The 18,702-nt window shown below is 39.1% G+C and overlaps 1 protein-coding gene across 1 annotated transcript; it reads left to right on the top strand.

Annotated features, from left to right (window-relative positions):
- The first annotated feature begins 3,798 nt into the window (after positions 1-3,798).
- On the top strand, positions 3,799-18,497 carry LOC140936022 (uncharacterized). Its single transcript, XM_073385603.1, has 5 exons — positions 3,799-3,962; positions 7,112-7,329; positions 12,591-12,675; positions 12,772-12,921; positions 17,808-18,497. The coding sequence occupies exons 1-5, from the start codon at positions 3,848-3,850 to the stop codon at positions 18,329-18,331; spliced, it is 1,092 nt and encodes a 363-aa protein (XP_073241704.1). The 5' UTR covers positions 3,799-3,847; the 3' UTR covers positions 18,332-18,497.
- The last annotated feature ends 205 nt before the right edge of the window (positions 18,498-18,702 follow it).

Below are 18,702 nucleotides of genomic sequence, written 5' to 3'. Positions count from 1 at the left end.
TAACCTAATTTTCTCACCGATTGCAAGTGCCATTCCATCCACGCATAACCTCACCTAGTTAACAGAATTGGCAAATGTAATGGTGAAACGTTACGGGAGAACCAAGTGTGAAGTTAGGGTAAGTTTTTGTGCGCACACCTGGAAAATCCTGGCTACGCTCCTGATAGAGACTTTTGCTGGAGAGAAATTGAAACGCGCACGCTAATATAGTGACGACCAGAAAGGACAAACCACAGGATAGTTCCAGAAAATCACCCCTTAAAATAGATCATGAAGTTGTCGCGGCAGACGATGAACTTGAAGGCTTCTGATCAGGTGCAATTTTTCAAGGGAGCGCAGGCAAGATTATGTACGATGGGCACAGCTTGTTTGATCTGGAAAATTCAGAGAAGCTCAAGGCAAATCGCTAGACAACACATGCTAGAGCTGAGATAAAAATATTTTGGGCTTTTGAACTCTGTCCCTAAGGCTAAAGGAGAAAGTATTTGTTTATTAATGCATTGACCAATTCAAGTTAATTATGAATGTCTCCTTAGGCTGGACGTCTTACTAATGCATCAGTCAATTCCACCTGCGCCCAGGCCCCCCCCCCGGGCTGACCCCCGGGCATTAGCACTTTTTTTGCCTTGGATGGCAAATTCCCGGGGGTGGGGACTCTTGAGCTGTCAAATTCCCCGGGGTGGGGACGAAAAAAGAGGGCAAATGCCCCGTCCTCCGTCAACACTGCAACATTTTTCATTGATCGCACAGTCAAATAGTGCTGTTTTAAGCATTTTAATATGCGATTTTTTTGGTTTAATTAACGTCTTCTTTTGTAATAGCGCGAGGATTCTAATTAAGACTTTTACGCCGCGACGACATGCACCAGTTTTAATATGGTTTTAGTATTGGTATAAAATTATTGACATTAAAATTAATAGAGCGCTGTAAAGTTATATGTTATGAATAGTTTTATAAATATGAAAGGATGTTCTTCAAATAATATCAACAGAAATTTGATTCAATAACCAAAAAACGTTGATTCACATCGATAGCTCCAATTTCGCTACGTAATTCTGGCTTGATAAGCAATGAAGAAATGCATACATACATTTAAAATCGAGAAAATGCCTTTACAACCCTCTACAATTTATTTCTGTCCTTGACAAATGAGTCAATCTGCTTTTCTTCCAGTAAAACCTTATATTCTGATAGGAAACCGCGTGCGTGACAAAAGCTCGGGATTGGCCCGGAGGTTGGCAAATGCCCGGCCCCCGGGCAGTGCAACATTTGCAAATGCCCCACCCCCGGGACTGACAAGGCGGGCAAATGCCCCGCAGTTGCCCGGGGGGGGGGGGCTGGGCGCAGGTGGAATTGACTGATGCATAACAAGCACATTACCACTGCTTGTCCTTAGAGGCGTTTTTCAGTTGACAAGCAGAGAAAATTAGGTTTTGACGGTTTGAAATTGAGGATGCCAAAGTGAAGACGCCTTTTGTATAATGACGTCATCTTCCTACAGTAAAAAGCGTTCGTTTTTTACCATTGATATTACGTCGATCGGTACACCTATGTTGTCGAAAGGTACGTGAGCATGGTGAATGATTTTGCATTAAACTGCAGACACAACTTCAATCACTCCATGAAAGAACACCCTTATTGTTCGCGATATCGGCACTCTGGTCGCTAACTGAATTTTCTTTGTTGTTTTCTTTACTTAGATTTTAAGCTTTTTCAAGAAAACGAAAATCTGGAATTGTCCTTAGGGTGGGGCATTTGCGCACAGTATCAAAGCCCCTCGGTGGGATGACTGGATTTTTTTATCTCCTGTGCTCATCCCTCATTCTTCTCAACCCATTCCAAACCAATTTTCCCGTTTATCACAAAACACTTTATAGAAAAACCAAGAATCTCCTCAAAACGAGCTTCGTGACTGGAACAAAATACCTGACAATTTTGCACGAAACCGTTTATAATGGTGTACAAGATGGATTGAGTCTATTTATTACTTTGCCAACGCTCAATTTGTAAAACCGGAAGTAATGATGTTTATTTCAACGGCTCATGTCTTATGAGTTTTGAGCGAATCTTCAAACGCTGTAAACACATGTAGCTGGAACTATCATCGCATCCTCGCTCACTACAATAAAGAAAACTTATATCAACTTCGATTATTTATTGCCTGGCTAAGATTTTCACGGATTCTTCAGTTCAGTTGTTTGAAAGGCAGGCGGTTTCACGTGAGTTGTAACGCAATGCAAGGAACGTGACGACCCGCGATATGCGTGGGAAAATACTGTATTACTTTTTTTCGATCAAGATGGAAATTGGCATCTTTGTCGTCGAGTAAGGTAATACATTTCAATTTTCATTATTATCGTTAATTTTAAAAGCTCTGGTTTCGATAAAGGAACTGGAGGAAAATCAGGAAAATTCCAGTTCGACTGTGATGGTTGCATTTTGTTTACGCGTCGTAGCATAAATATAACAAATTCATTTTCCTTTTCCTTATACAATCTGCCCTTTTTTACTGTTTTTCGCAGCAGAGTTATCGCTAATATTACAGAGGCTAATTTTATCATACAGATCACTCAGATTTAGTGACAGAAACTCCATTATCGATTATTATGTTGGCAACACCTGGCGAGTATTCGGTGCAAAGCTTATTGACAAAGTCGTCAGAACACGCTTCCATTCATTACTTTGTTTCTGCTCGGTTAAATTTGCCCAATTTTTTTTATTAACGAACTCGATTTAACTACAAGCAATGAGTATTCAGGCAGAGTGGCAAGCTTCAATGCGATGTGGCAAGGGAGATATACGCCTTTGAATTTGTGAAATTTTGCAGGCGTAAAAAACTCAAAAAGTATACTAAGCAAAAGTTTAATCGATCGTTGCGAAAACGTTATCAATTTCGAAGTAGTTTCTAAAAATACAATAAAGAGGGATAGTTCTCTCAATGTGTATCGGCAGAGGAAGATTAGCTTTGAAGTCAGGGTTGTAGTCGAAGGCTCAAAAACATCTGCTATTAATCAATATGGCGCCGGTCCGAGGCACCCAAAAACCGGCCATGTCGATAATTTCCCAAATAGGAGGAATTAGAACCTAAAGTTACCTATTCCTTATAAAAGACCCCAAATCAAGTCTACATGCCAATTTTTAGCCAATTCGGCGAGATAGTGTGGCAGCGACTTTTCAATATAGTTCGAATCTTACAGACAACTGCTCTTAATAATTACTGTAAATACTATATCAATACTGCACTTAGCAGATGGAGCCAGGCCAAAAACTGGTTCAATCAAGTCTCGCTTTAATTTTACCCCTATGCATGCCCAATAGATATGCACAAGCAATAGTTAATTTATTTCCTTCAGCTTCGCTTGAGTCTGACTTAAAATCAATAGTATTTCAGAATAATGAAAAATTATCAGTTTCACTTTTCAATTTTCAGTAACATTTAAGGACCCCGGTCCTAGACTCTAACAGGCGGTAATGCAAGGTTTCCCTGAGGGAATCAGTATTATTACTAGAATTCACCCGGTGCATACATTACTGCTTTCTCATCTTACTGTGCTTCTTTTTAAATGAGACGTTCCCTTGAACAAAAAAGTAACTACACTTGTTTTATAGGCCTCCCTGATAATGAAGTTTAGCTCAACTATTATAAGTAAAATCTTTTTAAGCATGTTTATTTAGTAGTGACAGATTCACTTATGAATTATAAATTGCTTTGCTTGAAATTGCCAACGCAAAGGAGTTCAAAAACAAAACAAATTGATACTGAGCAACCACAGTATAAGGCTGGTGTGTATTTTCTGGTGCAAACAGACGTGGCTACAGCAAAGTTAAGCCAAACATTTTTCCGTCAATGGCTGCCTCGTGGCTCATTGGTTTAGTCTTTTTGGTTGTTAATGTTCTGATGGCAGTGGTACTGGTGATATCTAACTCGGACTTCTGTGCCAGCGTTTTTGAAACTCAGACTGGTAAGTTAAAACGTGTGGCTTTACGGAACGGTTTTCGAAAACTTTGTCGTGTCTCTGGGCGCAAACAAAATACCGTTATTTAACGGGGTTTACTCTAAAGTAGACGGTTTCTTATTCCATCTATTTAATACTAGCCATTTTAATAAATCTGAAATGACGAACTCCCACAATAAGCATTTTAAATCCATTTCCTTTTCCCGACTATATTTGGTGTTAAACTTACCTACAACTTTTATCACTTTTTTTTTTTACTTTTGACGATTCGCGCTTGTATCAAATCGCAATTTGCAAGCCAGTACATCTCTTTATCACGAAAGGTCATAACATTGTTCTGCTATAAAACTGAATAAATGTATGTTCTAGGTTCATGTTAAACACTACTGTTTTCTGCATATGCCTCCGTTTGTTCTTGTTTATTCATTACAAATTCAAGAATATACTGTGCAATTTAACGGAACAATGAGAATTGTCTGTTATCAACGGGTTTCTGCAAAGCAGGCTTCTACCGACGACTGTAAAATTGTTTCACGCCCTTTGTTACCTTTGAACTTAGTTAGACGCTTAGCCAAGTTCGACGGTTGTGACCCAAAACTGAAGTAAGGTCGACCAAAATAGCAATTCGACTCGTCTCACAAAAACTTCAACTTCTCCCCCTGCCTAAATTGCAAAACCAGCCGAGTGATTTCTTAGTTTCCTAGCCAATGACAATCAACATCCAAATTAGACAACATCTTCGATCTTTCTCCCCATTTAACTCGGTTAGGGCAGCTTTTTTAAGTCTTGTCTGTGCTCTCTGTGCCCGTATGGAGCCTGTTTTTTCGCGAGTTCTTTTGCGACCTTTTTTAATTATTATTTTGAACTTAATGGGGTCCGAACCTAACCTAATGACAAGCCAACAAAAATGCTTTGCAAAATTCACTGACGAATTAATGCAAAACCACCCTTTACCCATGTTTCACTGGAAAAATGAAATTGGTTTTCTCGTGGAGTATCACTCGGAATTCGGAGGATCGACGGTTTGATTGAGAACGGTGGCGTTACGCTTCATTTGTGCTCTCTGTACCCGTACGGAGCCTGTGTTAGCTGCGATCCACATTTACGCTTTTTTTTTTCAGTCTGCGAACTTTTCGCGATTTCTTTCGCGACCTTTTTTAATTATTTTGTCGTATTTAATGGTGACCGAAGCCTATGTATAGAGGATATTACATGGCCGCGCGGGGATACGAATTTTTGCTTCCAGTGCTGAAAGTATCTCTCAGGAGTGAACGAAGCGAACGAGTGAGAGATACTTCAGCACGAGAAGATAAAATTCGTATCCCCAAGCGGCCATGTAATGTTCTGTTTATTCTATAGATAGTGATGAAATTCCTACATAAAAGCTCATCTGCGGATGCATCTGCGGAGAAGAGAGTGTCGACACGAAAAGCTATCTGGTGTGTGAACTAAGCCTTAATCAATAAACCAATGAGAAAATAAAAATGTTTAGCCTGTTCCACAGGGTCCGGACGAGTTCAGCTTTTCGTGAAAACTTCGAAAACTCTATTAAAAACGGGAAGCTCTCTTGTAATTGGTTAATCATGTTAGTAACCATGGCGACACCAAATATCCCCACACGTGAAAAATAAAAATATTATCTTCACTGCGCGCGATGAAGATATGATTTTTTAGTAAGAGGAAAAATCCTGGCATTTCATTAGTATCTATAACCTAAATAAATGTCAAAAAACGCTTTGCAAAATTCAGTAACGAATTCAAACAAAACCAAACCACATAACAACAAATAAAACACCCTTTACCCCTTTTTCACTGGAAGAACGAAATTGGTTTTCGCGTGGAGTGTCACTCGGAATTCGGAGGATAGAGGGTTTAATTGACAACAGTCGCGTTACGCTTACGTAACGTCCAAGTTGAACCATAGATCGATCTTCCCCCGTCCATTCTTAAATTTTTGCATTTTGGGAAATGCAACCTGCTCACGCAGCGTATTTGGGCTAGCTTAGTGGCGGTCGATTAATTAAGAATCCCTCGACTAAAAAGATGAAAAGAGACATCTTAATAATGAAATATAATATCAACACTGCACTTAGCTGATGGATTCAGGCCAAAAACTGGTTCAGTCATCCATCTCTTTAATTTTACCCCTATGGTTCAATTGCCCCACTCTATTTCCCTATGAATGCACAATAGACATACCATAGCAATAGCCAATTTATTTCCCTGAGCTTCGATTGAGTCTGGCCGTAAATCGGCATTAGTGTTTCAGAATAATTTATATCTTTTAGCTCGGCAGTCACATGTAAGAATACCCGTCCTGGATTCTGACAGCCGGTAATGCAAATGTTCTCTGGGGCGTGTTATTAATAGAATTCGTTCGTTGCATATTATTGCTTTTTCATATTACTGTGCTTTTTTAACTCATGAGACGTTCCCTCGAACAAAAAAGTTCATTTGTTTTACAGGCTTAGTTGAAAATATAGTTAAGCTCGATTTTCAAATTTTGATTTAGCCGTTCCAAATACACTCATGAATTAACAAATTGCGCCGTCCGGGAACTGCCACTGCAATAGAGTTAAAACAAACTGAAACGGAACACTCAAAGTATAAGGCTGAAACGTAATAGTGCACTTACATGTAGCTACAGTGAAGTTCAGCAAAAAACTTTCTGTCGATGGCAACTTCGCGGCTCATTTGTTTTTTCTGACTGTTAACGTTCTGATCGCAAGTTTGCTGGTGTTATCTAACTCGGACTACTGTGCGAGCGTTTTTGAAACTCGGACTGGTAAGTTAACACTTGCGGCTTTATAAAACGTTTTTCGAGACCTTTTTCAATACCTTTGTTTTACTAGTTTTAGTCTAAAGTAGAATTTTTTTATTACATCTTTTACTTCTAAGATACTGAACTCGCACAAAAAAGCACTTTGAAAGCATTTCCATTATTCCGCCGACTTGTCTCATGTTAAAATCATTTATAACTGTTTTCACTTTATTTTTACTTCTGACGAACGTCGAATGTATTTAATTAGCAAGAAAGAATATACTTTATCATAAAATGTACAGTATAATTCAATAAAAAACTCTATGTCCCTGGTTCATATTTAACCATACTGATTGTTTCATATTCCTTCGTTTTTCATTACTTTGTCTTTCAGACCATATTTTAGTTGATCATGTCATGAATACGTCTACCGTTGTTGACGAGTTTGAATGTCACCAAAAATGCCACAGAAATAACAGCTGCAAGTCATTTAATGTTCATCCTGGTGCAGATATTGCAGAACGACTTTGTGAGCTGAACAACAAAACATGGAAGATGACGCCGGAAAGCTTCAAAAAGATGAACGGATCCTCTTATTATGGACCTGTAAAGGTCAGTTCTAATGATTGAACATCAACCATGGCTTTTCACTTAACAAATAAAGAAGCCTTACGGTGTTTCGATACAGTTTTCCTGAGGCCATATCGATATTTTTCAATCCCCTTAAAAGAGGGCTTTTCCTTGTCGGATCGCTTTAAAATTTTCACCAGTAATTGGCTATGGATTGAAATTTGTCGAAATGTAGTTTTAAGGAAAATCGATATTACTATGACAAAAATAAACAAAAAACTACAGTTGATAAGAGCCGAATTTTGTGCGATCTTATATAATTAACCAGCTACTGAAAATCCAACACTAGGAACTTAAAGTTTGGTGTTTAGCAAACAATCTCCGTGAGAATTGAAAAATTCTGTATGTTTGAATTCGACTAAAACGAAAATATATTTCAAACCTTAAGTTTTCAATAGCCGTGGTAGATTGACAATTTGAAAACAACTGCTTTAGCTTCCGATCGAAAAAAACTGAATCTGAAAATAAGATAAGATCCGCCGACCACTTCGCAGAGGTGATCTTGTAGTCTCGCGATGATGACAAATTAACTTGGGTTTAGTCCTTAAGACGGCAGTTAGCTCCGTGTTTTATACTATCCTAAACTATCCTTTTTCAACCAATCAGAGTGCGCGTTATAGCTGAGCTTTATTATAAAAAAAACCTCTAGAAAAAACCTTAACCAAAAACAACTTAAGAACTTGTTGTTTACGACGGTCACCCTGTTCGGTTTTATCGTATTTCAAAACAGTAACAGACAAATATTTAAGAGCCAATGTCTGTAATTTTCGAGAATCGGTTGACAGTCGTGAATTTTTGAATTTCTTCATATTTTGCCCACATAATCTCTATAGTGCACTTATTTCAAAAATCACATTAAAACTTGTAACGGCTTTTTATTTTTTCCTGAATCGGGCAAAGTTTGAAAAACGCCAAATCGGCGCTCTTTCGAGTATGAAATTAGCGAAAATTAAGCATTTTCTTCGCGCTCGTACATAAAAACGGGATGACATCTCTAAATGAAATCAAGTCACAAGGAAAACACTGACTTGTACTTTATAATTCAGCAATTATCTTAAGATAAGCTGTTTAAATGTGACTGTGTTGGCCGCAAGAAGAAACATGATTTCGGCTCTTTTCAAAAATGGCAAATTTGACCTAACTTCACCATCGAAAAAAACAACTGATACATGGAATTTCAACATGAAAGAAACACTATTTTAAAGCATATTCTTTGCCGTTTCTTGTGTTAAAAAATGTTTGGCGGCATTACAAAAGTGCGTCGCTGAGACACCGAAACGTGCAGCGTAGTTTCGCACGTTGGAACGCTGAAAACAAGCTAGCCGCGAGTGTAGGCACACAAAAGTTTTTGCTATTTTAGCTTCTTTTACAAGGGGCACATTACGGGAAGCTCTAAAAATCTTTTGAAAAACGATTTTCAATTTTATGGTTATAAAAAAGAACTAAGTAGATTAACACTGCATTTGATTGCACGCAAGTAGCTGAAAAAGACAACGCTGTTAAGTTCTCATGGAGTGTAAATATTAACTTCGAGTTTCTGCACCTAAAATAAAGCCGCTAGAAACGGCGTGCTAGCTCTAAATAGGATTCGAGATCTCTAAGAATTACTTACCACAGTCGTTTCAACCACAAGTGGCCACAGTTTACTGAAATCTTCCGTCGTTTAGCCTCAGACTAAACGCTGTGGTGCATGATGAAAGCCCGTGTGTAATTTGAGTCTGGTCACGCAACTGTACAGACAAGGATAAATGATCGCACGAGTGTACAATTAACACTGTTTTTTTAGTTTTATATTTTATATTCCCAAAACATGTGGAACTAAACTTGATTTTAGGGTGTCACCAGCCGAAACTCAAATAGAGAAAGAAAACAAATAGAGTAAGCCGAGTCTGCAAAACTTTTCACACTAGTTTTCTTTATTTGCACTTAGCCTTCTGCGCCTTTGCTTGTAATAAACTAATCTTAACCCCGCTTAGCGTATAGACTTCTTTATCGATCACCTCAGTATGAATAACTGAGGGATTTAGGTACACACGTACGCCATATGCAACATGAGGGTAGAGCAGGGAAATGGAAACGAGTAAAGCTGTTTAAAGAAGATTGGCCAATGCTCCGCAAAAGAACATTCCTGAAAAACCACAAATCGAAAATGGACAATGGACACATTTGATGAGCGAAATACAAGTATTTAACATGTTTAAATTACTGAAAGTAGTATTGCTTTGCTCCTCTGCAGCAAGGGCATCTTCTGGCGAGACCTCAACCTGCTGTTGACGAATTGTACTGATCCCTCGCCCCCCGAACAGAGGCCCTTAAAGGCCAGTCTACACAGTATGGGGTAGACCAGAATGTACGTACTGCTAGCTCCCGCCTGAAAAAAGGTGTAGTCACCTGGCTCTATCCGCCGCCATCCCCCCGGCACTTGTTCGCAGGCTAGAAAATAAACCAATTCACTGACAAGTTCTTTTTCATAACGTCAAAATCCGTCGCGAAAATGAAAAAAATGCTTTAAAGTGCCTCAGCCATTTTACTTACTATCTTTTAACCAAATACGTTGCGGAGAAAAGAGATAAAAGGCTGAAAACAGCCTTTCATTTCGATTTAAAAATTCAGATGGAGAATGCCCTTTTCCTAGGTCTGCACCTGCAGTGACTTGTGTGCTAAAACTCCTTCGTGGTGGTATCTCTCAGGCAAAAACGACCGCCTAGCGGCGAGGAGCGAGGAGAGAAGTCCGTGGCCATTTTCGAAAGGAAAAAGAAGTGTAAAGGCAGCACCTTCGTCGCTCAGAAAACGTCTGCGTATATAATTTTCTTCAGGCCGCACAGAGTCATCAATTAATGTGCCTTTACGGACTCCTTTTAAATGAGCAGCCCAGCATGGCCAGTAGGCTGTTCTGAAACGGTACAACGTGCTTTGTTCTCCGCCACCCGGAACCAAACATTTAGCGGTGGTGAGGAAAAACTTTTGATTTTATGCGCCAAAATTGTGGATCAAACAAAGTCTGTTAGCTCTAAATGTAGTGATAAAGACATGAATTTTTGCACGTTATGTGTAGGGTTGATCCTAAAGGAGAACCCAATGCCAACCAACCCACCCATCTCCTCCTCCTTCCCTAAAGTAGACTTTTCATGACGTTAGCATAATCACCTGAGACCTCTTGCAAAGTTCACTAAAATAATAGCAAGCACCTTCGTAGCCTGTTCACAGACCCTCTACTGTTTCATTAGAGATCTTCGATCTATTTTCTCTTTGGAGATCGTCGATTTTGCGTATGAAAATAAAAGCCGCGGGGGATTTATTGACCAGTAGAGCAATGGGCTCTCTCTCGCCCGCTCGCTTCGCTCGCGGCTCGTCTATTTTCGAAACGAAAGAGGAGTGTAAAAGCTGCACATTCGTCGCTTAGAAAACGTCTGCGTATATCATTTTCAGTTCAGGCCATACGCAGTCATCAATCAATGTGCCTTTATGGACCCCTCTGTGAGCAGCCAGTAGGTTGATCTAGAACGGTACCACGTGATTTCTGGCACCGCTACCCGGAACCAAACATTTAGAGGTGGTGAGGAAAAACTCTTATTTTCATGCGCCAATTTTGTGGATCAAACAAAGATCACCTAACGTAAATGCAGAAAACCTTACTTTTATCATTAGCATGGTAGGGTCGATGTTTGGTTATTGCCCTACATACTCACGTGACTAACAAGTCAGGAGCATACCAAGTGACTCACGACATCTTTTCTATGATCGCAATACGTTCAGCATTACTGGGGCCACAGGCGCCACAAACCAAGTTTGAATATGTGCGAGATGCTATACGAACATACAACAAAGACTTGCACCGTAAAACACTTATACCAGGAATTTCTTTTTCGGCGCGTTACGCGTCACGCACTTCCAGAATGTCATCTTCCCTCGCGTTGACAGATTGAAAACATATACAAACTTAACTTCGATTCTGCCGTGACGTGAATTTAGTAAGCGGTACTGTGACCCCGTCTAGCATTTAAATTCAGGTAAGTAAATAACTTTTCTGATATTAAGGTTTCAATACGATTAAAACTATAGCAAGCGAGTATTTCGACAATATTCCCCTCTACTAACTGTGATTTGAACTGCGTATTCGTCTCTTCATTATGGTTTATCGCAAAAATCAGTTGAAAGGAATCATGTTAAACCGAACAGAAACGCCCAAATATAATCTGAAACCGTTACAACTCTGACTAGGGTTTAAATGTCGAAGTAACTTAGGTTTGCGAAGGATTAATATTCCAAGCGTTGAAACTTGCTTGTTGCACGCGCTTTCCTGGTGTCAAAATACCCTTCAGGTTTTGGTCTCTCGACGGTGTGCATTTGGAATGCCGCCAGAAATATTTTAACACGAACAACAGCAAAGGATATGCTTCAATACAGTTCTTGTTTCATATTGAAATTCCGTGTACCAACTGGGTTTTTACGATGGTGAAGTTAGGTCAAATTTGCCATTTTTGAAAAGTGCTGAAACCGTGATTCTTCTTGCGGCCGGTACAGTCACATTTAAACGGTTTATTTAAAGTTAACTGCTGAATTATAGAGTAAAAATGTGTGTCTGTTTTGTGACTTGATTTCATCTAGAGATATTATTCCGTTTTTATGTACGAGCGCGAAGAAAATGCTCAATTTTCGCTAATGTCATACTCGAAAGAGCGCCGATTTAGAGTTTTTCAAACTTTGCCTGATTCCTGAAAAAATAAAAAGCTGTTACAAGTTTTAACGTGATTTTTGAAATTAGTGTACTATAGAGATTATTTCAGCAAAATATGAAGAAATTCAAAAATTCACGACTGTCAACCGATTCTCGAAAATTACAGACATTGGCTCTTAAGTTCTTAAACTTCCGGCTTAAGATCTCTGATTTTCGAGGCGTCCTTATGAAGTTACTGATATTATAAGAATTTCAGTAGTCATGTTTTCAGAACTCTGATATCGTAAATAGTACTTTTGATAACATTTTCTTTTCAATAATATGATTTGTCGTACCGGTTTGCCTGTGGCTTGAAGCAGCTTAAAGTATATGTTTGTTACTACTCACACGGTAAATAATGTTTATGGAAGGAAATAGAGAAAAGGTATACATATATATATCAACATATTTACTAATATTGCAAACAAAACTGGTGAAAACTAAAGCATATAATGGCGTCATCCATAGTTTTCAGATATTATTTGATGTCTCTAAATTCAATTCGGTTTTCAAATTAATTCCTCAGGTTTCCTGCCACGATTCGCCCTCCAACAGGAAGAAACAACCCGCTCATTGTCATCCGGACTACAAAGGAAAAAGATGCGAAATTCGTGAGTAACGCTGGTCTATTTAATTTGAAGTTACAATCGCTTCACGGCGGAGTGAATTTTTGCCATATATAGTCATTTTTTTATTATTTGCTGCAGCAAGGTGGGGTTGGAATTCCAAGCTGCCTGCTCATTCCTGTAAGAGCATCCGGGACTCTGGTGACTCTAAAGGAGAAGGGAGGTACTGGATTGACCCTGAGAACAGTGGAAACCCGTTGAACGTTTATTGCGACATGACAATTGACGGAGGTGAGATCTGTTCTTGAAAGTCTGAAATTGTTGTAACACATTCTTCAGATGAACCCACGTAACTTCCTCATACAGAATTTGCAATTTAGGCTAAGTACATTCTTAATTTGCTTCTTTATTTTTATGAAGGAGATAATAGATTGTTGATTACCAGAAAAGTAAATTAACTTGGGTTTAGTCCTCAAGACTGCAGTTTTTAGTCACAATTTAATTTTTTAATCCTAACAAAACTGATTACAGAATTTATTTACAGTTTAGTACTACAGTATTTTCTTTTTTAAATAATAAACAACAATTCTATTCAAATTAAAAATATGTACATAGTTTACAAAAATATTTAATGAAGGATTAAGCACTAAACAACATTAAAAATTATATAAATTCTAAAAATACAATCACTGTGTCAATAACGATTTCCCAAATACACTCCTTGCGGCACAGATGCGATCAATAACTCTTGCAGGTAGTCCAGCGTTTTAAATTAAGTCATGACTAAGGAAAATTATCTGTCTCTGATATTAAAAAAAGAAACGAGTTAAAAAGAATAAAATCTCGTATTCCTAAATTCCTAATTCTTTAAAAAGTTCCTTCTTGTTATACTTTTTAAATTGTTTATCATAATCCAACTGTAACCGACATATTAGAACCTGCTTGATCTTGCTTGGCTAAACAGGTTCTTGTGTTTTGGGGTATTAAAGAGGCAAATTTCTGCCAGAAGGTTCTCAATCCATCAGGTTCTTATTCGCTGGTGTTTACTGTATATGTTTCCTTGAAATTTCCCGGTGAATAATTCGTGCAACATTATTGTTACTATTATCTTACTGCACTCGCAATTGAGATGATTTCGTGTCTCATCGTTTTCTCCACACAATCTGCAGAGCGGAGACACCTCCTGTTTTTCAAAGGATGCCTTGCTTGCATTCGTTCTCAGTGCCTGATGTTGTGAAGTAGCCTGCGAGCAAGCTTTCCTATTTGGGCGAACGAAGCGAGCCTCGCTAGAACGTCGTGCGAGCGAGGGGCCGAGGAAAGGAGAGCTTGCAACGATCTCTCATAAATTTTCATTTGCACCCCGGAAACCCCGGGACTCCGCAAAGCGTGAAAACGGTCACCGCAAACGCACCGCTGAGTAGAAATGTGACAATCGCCTGTCAAGTTTAGACAGCCGAGGGCGCGTAGAATTATTTATTTATTTTATGAATTGCTTTTGCAACAGCATCAAAGCAATGTTTTTAATCAATGATATGCTATTTTTCCACGGGGACATCGAACTTCAACGTGTCCGCTGGGATGAGAACTCAATACTTTGGTTCTCGTTTCGTTTACTTTTGAAACGTCGTCCATACTGCAGTGTAAAAGACTACTCCTCGTCGCAATCACCGACAAAAACATAATATATTTGTCCGTTCCGGAACTGGAGAATAGCGTTTTCCTGGACTTGCTTCTCTTAAGTTGTACTCCAGTTGCTTCCAACTCTTTCTCTTGACCTTCTTTACGGTCAAACTACACGAGTGTCAAGTACATGTTTCTGAATTTTTCTACCCAGTGGAATTCAATTGGGCGAAGAAACAGACGTTGGAAGGTAGCACTTAAACAAGGCGCTTGAGTTTCTCTTCACTTTCATTCTCGTTTTCAGAACTAAACAAGGCGCTTGACACAAACGAATACAATTGATGAAGGGTTTTCATTTTCCTTCCACAAGAACTATAAACTCGGTCCAACTTATCCTCGGCTCGCAATATTCTTTTAGCGAGAACTAAATCAAACGAGCTCCCTCGTCTGCTTTGAGGGCTGAAACAAGTTCTCGGTACCAATCTGATCCCCCTGAGAACCACATTTGTCACACAGACGAAGGGGGTGCCAGCTTGGCCTGTTATCAATCAACTTTGTTTTCCGGAACGTCATTTTCAGCCAATTGTATTTCCCTTCGTCTGCGCGAAGTACAAATGAAATTTTATGAGAGATCGTTGCAAGCTCTCCTTTCCGCTGCCCCTCGCGGCTTCGCCGCTCGCTCGTGCATTCTCGCGAGACACGCTTCGCTCGCCCAAATGGGAGAGCTTGCTCGCAGGCAGTGAGGCAGTTATAAGACATTCAGTCTCAGTCTTTTTCAAATCGCCCTTCTTCAGCCAATCGCATGACCTCTCACCTCTGACTTGTCCTGTTTAATTGACGCAATATCTGGCCCTGAAGGGGCTTGGTCTTCCACTTCTCAATCTTCTCTAAAGTCTCCTTCTTCTCTTTGTCTGTTTGTGGTCTTCCTCAATTTCTTTCTTCAATACCTCTTCACGTTCTACCTTTTTTTGCAGTGGTTCCGTGCTGTTTAGAATGTAATAGGCCAACCCCATCTCTTCGTCGCGAACACCCTCCTCCAGGCCAATCAATTTACGGCCCCCAGAAGTTCTTCGAAAGTAGGTTCGGTCAAAATCAAGCTGTGGATGCAGCATTCTATAAACAGTTATCTGTTTTTTGTTTCTATTCTATCCAAGGTTTCTAGTTCAGCTTTAATTTAGTTTACTTCTCCAGCTCCATGCCTCACGAGTGACAGAGCCCATGAATTTGTTGCAAGTATCGTATTTTTCCCACTGACATTGGACTGTCTTTAGTCTCCGGAAATATTCTTCCTTCAAATCTTTTTTCTTGTACCCTTGTAATAGATCGTCATATTCCAGAATTTCCAGGTTCTTTTAACCATCTTCTTCCACTGATTTCATTTTGCAATTATCAGGCAAGGTAATCCCCACACTTTTCTTAACATTTCCCCTCTTTAAGATGAGAACGCCACGCCTCTTAATACCAAACTCCATACCTATATCAGTACTGAACACCAGAACTGTATTGAAAAATGAGTCAAGCTCACATTCATCCTTCCCGTACAGCTTCAAGTCATCCATAAACAGTAACTGAAGGGTTCAGTGGCTTCCCCTCTCCCCCTAACTGGTACCTTGCTTAGGATTTTATAATAATAATAATAATAATAATAATAATTATTATTATTATTATTATTATTATTATTATTATTGCTGTTGCAAGTGTTAACGGTAAAAGTAAATTATAATTATTTTACACTATATAAAGCTTCGAGTTTAAACCTTAAAATAATTTGATCAAAAAGGGTTAGCTTTTTCGTCTTTCTTCGGTGTCGCAAATTTATACGACGAAGTCACCGTTCATGGGTTTCCGTTATAGTGAGAAGTGATGCCATTTGCTTTTATTGAAATGAGTGGATGAAAATTGATCGCTCTTTTTGATTTACAAATCATGTCAAAGGGAAAGTAAAATCAGCCATTACAGCTGATTCTTAAGTTGTGGCACAAGCCGATTAATAAAATGGATTTACAAAGAGATAGGAATTGCTCTCACTGAAAAGAAAAAAACAACTCAATAACAGCCTGCAAACCACTCAGCTGAAAACATGTTAGGCCCCTTTCAAACATGGAATTTCTTATGAATGCCGAACACCTATTTTAGTCGATGAAAATAATGAAATAAACGGCAGTTGATTCAGACGTCGTATATAATGGTGACGAATTTAACTCAGTTTGTTGTAAATATTCCCAGTCACTAAAAAAAAATTGTTATCCAATATGGATAAGGGTTTCTATAATTAATGCATTATGTTCGTCGCACGTGAAATGCGACTTCTAAATCAAAATAATGATCCCCACTGTCGACTGTAAGTGATCCAGTGAAAAGTAGTGGAATGGAATATATTGTAGGCATGGATGGTGAAAGTGCTGAGAATTTGCACATCGCGTAGAACAATCAATGAACAATACTGTTTCTTCTGGCATTTTATTCTTCTTTCGTTATTCAAGCATTTGATGTTTCGTTGCTGTGAACATATAGGACAGGAAGGACGTTAGGAAAGAAATTTTTCTTTCATTTTAACGCCTAGGAATAGGTAAATATGACCCCGGAATATGACCCCTGTATTTATCACTTTATAGAGGTTTTTGGTTTATTTCGAAATACATTAAGCAACTACAACTCGTGAAAATGTTGCGTCTAGTGCTAAGGACCCTGTCGGCGCAAACCTGTATATTCATTTTCCGTGTCTTGGCTGCTGGAGACACAGACAGTTACAAAAATACAAAATTAGGGAAAGAGAAACGAAGGAACGATTAAGTGGAAAATTTTGTACCTATAAGCAAAGAATTATCCTGATGGGGTTCAGTGTACTAGAGCGAGCTTTTATCTGGGATCGTTTTCAGAGATTTTCGCCGTTACAAAAGTTATCATTTTCTAAAGTTGATACGAAGTTTCCGAAAGATCGGATTTGAGCAATTTCTTCTTACCCTGTATTACATCTAATTGAACTACAGTATGTGAAATTTAGTTCAGTTAAGTTTTAATGTTTTAAAACCAGCAATTAACCAAGAGCTATTGTTTTACTGGTTGCATTTAAAATCTTTTTTTGTTTGCATTTATTTGTGTTTTGTTTACGGTTTCTTTGTTTTTCAGTCTTGGCATTTATTTGTTAAATTAATTCAGTTGAATTAAAATGTTTTGTTGCGATAATAAACGTGACACGATGAACCAGTAACTTTATTAAGTCCTGACCATTCCAGGATTTTCCTCTCAGGATCATTTGTGGTCGACAATGGGGATCATTTGCGGTCCATTTTGGGGATCATTTTCGGTCTGAGGACCATTTACGGTGGCGCGGGGATCAGTTGCCGTACTGTACAGTTCACCTGAGTTATATTGCAAAACATTGATAAGGCTCACAGTGGGTAGCCTCCCAAGTTTTTAGGGGTTCGTCACTCGTTCCTGCCCGTGGGAGGCTACACCGTGGTTTTCCGCCGTGTGAATTATTTTGAACTAAATATTACTGCTTGTTTTGGCCCACATGACTGATAAACCAATGATGAACATTTATCGAATTTCAGGGGGATGGCTTCTTGTATCCAACGTTGTTTCGCACGGTTCATCTCCCACTCAGTTGCCAGTTAAGACATCGTACCGCGGAGTAAGCAGCAAGGAGATGGTACTCACAAAAAGCGCCATGAAGGAGCTGAGAAATCACTTGCATTTCACTCGGATAAGATTCACCTGCAAAAAAAGAGGAGGTCGTACATTTCACATCACCACGGCTGCTAACAGTACAGGTGAAGCTGCTGTGAAATACCTCAGTGGTGAGACAGATGTAATGCCTGCCTCTTGTGGCTCGTTTGTGATCATGAGCAATGATAACTCGCGGTTAGCAAGAGTCTGCAAGGATTGGGGATACCTAAGAGGTTCTTACAAAGTTGGCAAATGGGGCGCCGAGAAAGATCAGAACAGATTATACGACCACACTGCTTTTGCAGCTGCAGCTTACCATTGGCTTCTTACACCATCTAACAGGTGGGAATGCGACGATTATCTCGTGAGAGTGTCCCCTGGCGATTTTTGGAAAGTCTTTGTACGATAGGAAGTCACCATAACGGAAGTCGTCCTCAAGGTTTAAGGGTAGTTTTATTTTTAAGGAAGCTTAACGCGTACTAGGCATTATTCAACACCATGATGTAAGATAAGAACTAGGAAGAGGTACTGCAATGGCCAGGAGCTTATGGGTTCCTGAATGGTCATATAAGTGAAAGGGGATTAAAATAACACCCTGTATTAAATGGCATGGTATTATATACTATAAAAACAAAGAAAGTGGGTAATTCAATAGTGTCTGATTTCCTTCTTACCCCCAAAATCAAAGAAATATGCAATTTAACGTAGACAGCTTTTTACCTAAATAGTCTGCTGCAGCAGTCAAACTAGCTCCATAGCATGTTTGTAATTATATCCGTG

This window comes from Porites lutea, chromosome 4 (assembly GCF_958299795.1).
Source record: "Porites lutea chromosome 4, jaPorLute2.1, whole genome shotgun sequence".
NCBI lineage: Eukaryota > Metazoa > Cnidaria > Anthozoa > Scleractinia > Poritidae > Porites > Porites lutea.
Note: the sequence above shows the minus strand (reverse complement) of the source record. Positions and strands in the feature narration are given on the sequence as shown.

Coding starts and splice junctions, on each gene's coding strand:
- LOC140936022 (XM_073385603.1), top strand. CDS start 3,848: ATGGCTGCCTCGTGGCTCATTGGTTTAGTCTTTTTGGTTGTTAATGTT. Junction 12,676..12,771: donor AGGAAAAAGATGCGAAATTC/GTGAGTAACGCT, acceptor TATTTGCTGCAG/CAAGGTGGGGTTGGAATTCC. Junction 12,922..17,807: donor CGACATGACAATTGACGGAG/GTGAGATCTGTT, acceptor ATCGAATTTCAG/GGGGATGGCTTCTTGTATCC.